This window comes from Microchirus variegatus, assembly GCF_963457635.1.
Source record: "Microchirus variegatus genome assembly, chromosome: 9".
Classification (NCBI taxonomy): Eukaryota; Metazoa; Chordata; class Actinopteri; order Pleuronectiformes; family Soleidae; genus Microchirus; species Microchirus variegatus.
The window spans coordinates 1237501-1242500 of record NC_139810.1 but is presented as its reverse complement, the minus strand read 5'-3'; the positions used below and the strand labels follow the sequence as shown (position 1 = coordinate 1242500).

The 5000-nt window shown below is 37.4% G+C and overlaps 1 protein-coding gene across 1 annotated transcript in view; it reads right to left on the bottom strand.

Annotated features, from left to right (window-relative positions):
• lamb2l (laminin, beta 2-like) overlaps window positions 1-2230 on the bottom strand; it is a gene marked incomplete at both ends in the record, with an annotated part of 51727 nt that extends 49497 nt beyond the window's left edge. Inside the window, one exon of the mRNA XM_083894962.1 lies at window positions 2188-2230. Within this exon, the coding sequence (XP_083751088.1) occupies window positions 2188-2230 (43 nt within the window). The remainder of the gene's footprint in view (window positions 1-2187) is intronic.
• Window positions 2231-5000: the final 2770 nt, after the last annotated feature.

Here is a 5000-nt window from a genome sequence, read left to right as displayed (position 1 = left end):
AGTGAGCGAGTGAGTAAGCGAGTGTGTGAATGAGTGAGCGAGTGTTCACTCTGTCATAGGCAGAATAACAGTGTGTGTTGAAGATGACGATGGTTTCACCTCACACCAGAGAGAGCTAACACCAGAGCTAACACACAGAGCTAACAGTGCTAACACCAGAGCTAACACACAGAGCTAAGAGTGCTAACACACAGAGCTAACAGTGCTAACACACAGAGCTAACACCAGAGCTAATACACAGAGCTAAGAGTGCTAACACACAGAGCTAACAGTGCTAACACCAGAGCAGAGTGTTGCTCCTCACTATGTGTGTGAGGCAGAGAATAAACCTGTCCTGACGAGCAGAGATTAGCAGAGAGAATGTTCTCTGATGTCTTTACGTCACATTTGTGACTGAACTTCATTCATAAACACAGAGATCTTTGTGATGACATCATCCTCCAAAGTCAGGTTTTCACTAAAATGTCATTCATCGTCTTCTGCTAATGACGCTAATGATGTAGCCTCTAACAGCACAGTACGGTGGCCTGGCAGTGAAAGACTTTTACAAAAAAAACCCGAAACAGATTAACAAAAGACACAATTCTTACGGAAAGTAAATGTACTTTTTCAAAAACTTAATTTATATATATATATATATATACATACATATGTATGTATTCACTGTGCTTCTGTCAGACTGTTTCCAAACTCTTTCTTTTAGGATTTTGAACCCCTGTTGCGCCGATTTGCCGTCTTTTGACCTCAGACTAAATTGAACGTTTTGGTCCCCGTTTGACAGCAGCTGCTTTACTACAGCGTGTGATTATAGAGCAGAAGCACGTGGCCATGAAACAGACACCACACACACACACACACACACACACACACACACACAAAGGCAGCGTCGCAGGTGAACACACGCCGAGGCATCTGCTCGCACTATGACAGGAATGTAGGGACGGAGAAGGAAAGTGTTGTTTATTAGAGAAAACATTCCAGGTGTTGGAAAACGCATCAGTCGACACTTCTGATACCACTTCACAAAAATGTTCTCACAACTCAGCGTCATGTGAAACATGAAACCTGGGCTTCTTATATGTATGTCAAATATTTTTTGTTTGTCTTAAAATGTTGTCAAACGAGAGGCAATCGTGCATTTTTACTGTTTTCGGTCATTATTTAAAGCTCACATAGAGTGGTCCTGTTGCACATATATGTTAGTTATGGAGGTTTATTTACATACATTAACTTGTTTTTATGCTCAAAAACCTCCTAGTTGCTGTAAACGAGCCGATAGAAATGCTCTTTTCTGACGCTGTTCCTCAGCCACGATATTTGAGACTCAACTCTCACCCAGAAGACAGACTGTGTTGTGATTGGCCAGTACCCGGAAGTGACATATTCAGCACACCCGCTCTCAGAAGCACAGCTCCCCCCTCTGGAACGGTGGATGCACTGCTCCTCATTATCAAAACATTGTTTTAACAGTGTTTAAAAATAGCTTCTTCACGACTCCCCGCCTCAGTCCCTTTGACGACCTTTGACCCGGAGTCAGACCCAGAGTCAGAAGACACTGTCGCTCGTGAAACACCTCCACAACGGACGTTATGTGGATGTGCCCGGACTAGTGCCCGGAGCAGGAGGATCTGCTGTTCAGGAGAACCGCTGTTGTCGTAACCGGACCGGGTTTTTTCAGAGATCTCACTGAGCCTGAGATTACAATAAAACACAGCGTTCTCAGCAGTGGCTGAACTGTTTGTTTAGAACCTTCAGGGCTTCATAAACAAGGTAATGACGCAGATACACACTAAAAAACAGCCTTAATTGGAACTTCCGGTCTATGTGACCTTTAAGGATTTTATTTTATAACCTAACTAGTGCTCGGCACTTTATATTATATATATAAACGCTAACGCGCTAACACGCGACGCGCTTCCTTGACCACTGGCTGGAAAAAGACGCGAGTAACGTGACGTCATGTTTGCGCGCCGCGGCGTCCAACCAGAGTCCAGGCACCGTTTACCATTTAGCTGAGTTAGCTCCGTTAGCTCCTTTTAGCGCCGTTAGCGTTAGCCTACAGTGGAAATGGAGCGGTCTGTTTGTTGAACGAAAAGAGCAACGCTGACAACAGGAAGTCGGGTTCAATCATCACCAAAACATCAAATCAACTTAAAGCTCAGACACAGATGAACAGGAAAGACTCACCGAGCAGCGACAGGAAGAGGAGGAGCTTCAGCGTCGCAGTCATGACGGACATCAGGACGTCTGGATGATTCTGTCTGTGACACAAGAGAGGTTTGATTTATTTAATGAAACACTGAGGTTTAATCTGACAGAGAAGTTCAGGGTCATCACAACAGTCTGTCTGTGTGTGTGTGTGTGTGTGTGTTCTTGTTCTTGTAGCATACTGAGGACCAGTGAGGGTTTTTAACCAACAAAGTGAGGTCATTTTTACAGAGTGAGGACATTTTGGCCGGTCCTCACTTTGTTTTCATTGAAATCACTTCCTTAGGTTGCTATAACATGCTATACTCAATTTGTAAAAAAATTTTGGTCCAAATTTTTTTTCAACTTTTGCATGACAAAGTATAGTATGACGTTTTTTTGTCAAATTTTGGATCAAATTTTTTTTGACAAATTTTGTTTTTAATTTTGGTCGAATTGGTATGATGTTTTGTCAAATTTTGGACCAAATATTTTGTGTCAATTTTTTTTTTCAAATTTTTAACAAATTTTGTTTTTAATTTTGGTCGACATAAAATTTTTTGTCAAATCTTTTTTAAACTTTTGCATAACATAATATATGGTCAAAATGTTTTTTAAATTTTGGTTGACATAGCATAGTATGACGTTGTTGTCAAATTTTGGACCAAAAATTTTGGGTCAAATTTTTTTTTCAAATTTTTGGACGACATAGTATAGTGTGACGTTGTTGTCAAATTTTGGACCAAAAATTTAAAAAAATCGAAAAAGTTTTCCAGCCCTTTTTGCTCTGGGGCTTTACATTCCATACATACCACATGGTACTGCAACCAGTAGTTCTTTATAGATGTCATTCATGAAGTAGATATTTGTAATTGTGTTGATTTATAAAGTGGAAATGCTGGTCCTCACTTTTTCAGCACTTTTACCCAGTCCTCATAATGCAGCAAGTACAAGAATGTGTGTGTGTGTGTGTGTGTCCTTCACACTGGCAAACACCTGAAAGTGTCTGCAGTCACAAATAAAGTCCTTCACAAGTTTCTAAACAAAGGAAAAGTTTGTAAAACAGACGGTTTGATTCACGTCACGTTGAATAAAGGTCAAAATAAAGCTGATGTGTTGTTCTACAGCAGGTTGACTCAGATAATCCACCGTCACGTCATATTCACGTCATATTTCAGGGATTAAAATACCTTTCTCTCAATCCCTGCTTCATTTCTGCCGCTCATACTTCAGTCAGACCGGAGCTTTTATTTTGAAGAACCTGCATGAGACAACGAGGAGGTTCCACCTCTGCTTTATCTCAAGAATGAAGAATATCTTTTATCTTGCACTGACACAGACACTAAAGCCCTAATCCTAATCCACACACACACAGCAGTCAGTGATATATGTCTTTAAAATCCTTCTCTTTTATTCACATCAGTGACACAAACTCAGAGATAAAATCACTGATATTTTTCTCTCTGGACTTTGGTGCAGGAGAGCGAGCGGTGAACAAACTTCAGTTAAAGAAAAGTTTTTTTTAGGATGAAATCTGCAGAATACAGTGATAATCCTTCTCAGATTACACTGAATGAAAACACACACACACACAGTTTTGTTACACTTTAACAGACTTATAATTCCAAAATTTTTGTTACAAAATCTACTTAAAGTTACCAATCTACAAAATCTACTTAAAGATACAAAATCTACTTAAAGTTACCAAATCTACTTAAAGTTACCAAATCTACTTAAAGTTACAAAATCTACTTAAAGTTACAAAACCTACTTAATCTACTTAAAGTTACAAAATCTACAAAATCTACTTAAAGTTACAAAATCTACTTAAAGTTACAAAATCTACTTAAATTTTCAAAATCTACTTAAAGTTACAAAATCTATTTAAAGTTTCAAAATCTACTTAAAGTTACCAAATCTACTTAAAGTTACAAAATCTACTTTAAGTTACCAAATCTACTTAAAGTTACAAAATCTACTTAAAGTTACAAAATCTACTTAATCTACTTAAAGTTACAAAATCTACAAAATCTACTTAAAGATACAAAATCTACTTAAAGTTACCAAATCTACTTAAAGTTACAAAATCTACTTAAAGTTACCAAATCTACTTAAAGTTACAAAATCTAATTAATCTTCTTAAAGTTACAAAATCTACAAAATCTACTTAAAGTTACAAAATCTACTTAAAGTTACAAAATCTACTTAAAGTTTCAAAATCTACTTAAAGTTACAAAATCTATTTAAAGTTACAAAATCTACTTAAAGTTTCAAAATCTACTTAAAGTTACAAAATCTATTTGAAGTTTCAAAATCTACTTAAAGTTACCAAATCTACTTAAAGTTACAAAATCTACTTAAAGTTTCAAAATCTACTTAAAGTTACAAAATCTACTTAAAGTTACAAAATCTACTTAAAGTTTCAAAATCTACTTAAAGTTACCAAATCTAATTAAAGTTACAAAATCTACTGATTGATCAGAAAGTCTCGTCACTGAAGAGTCATGAGCGCGACATCAAAGCCAACAATGTTTCTCACTCACACACACACACACACACGCACACACACACACACATACACGCACACACGCGCACACCTTTCGTTACACTTTAACAGACACATTGTTGCCAGATTACAGTTTAGCCACAGGTGGAGCTACAGCGGCGCTGACAGCACAAGGTCACACTGTGATCTCTGCTACAGTGAGATTAGACCAGGAAGTTTAACGTTTAAGATACGTTTAAATAAAATCTATAGAATATATAAAAGTGTGTAAGAGTCAGTCATCATCATCATCATCATCATCATCATC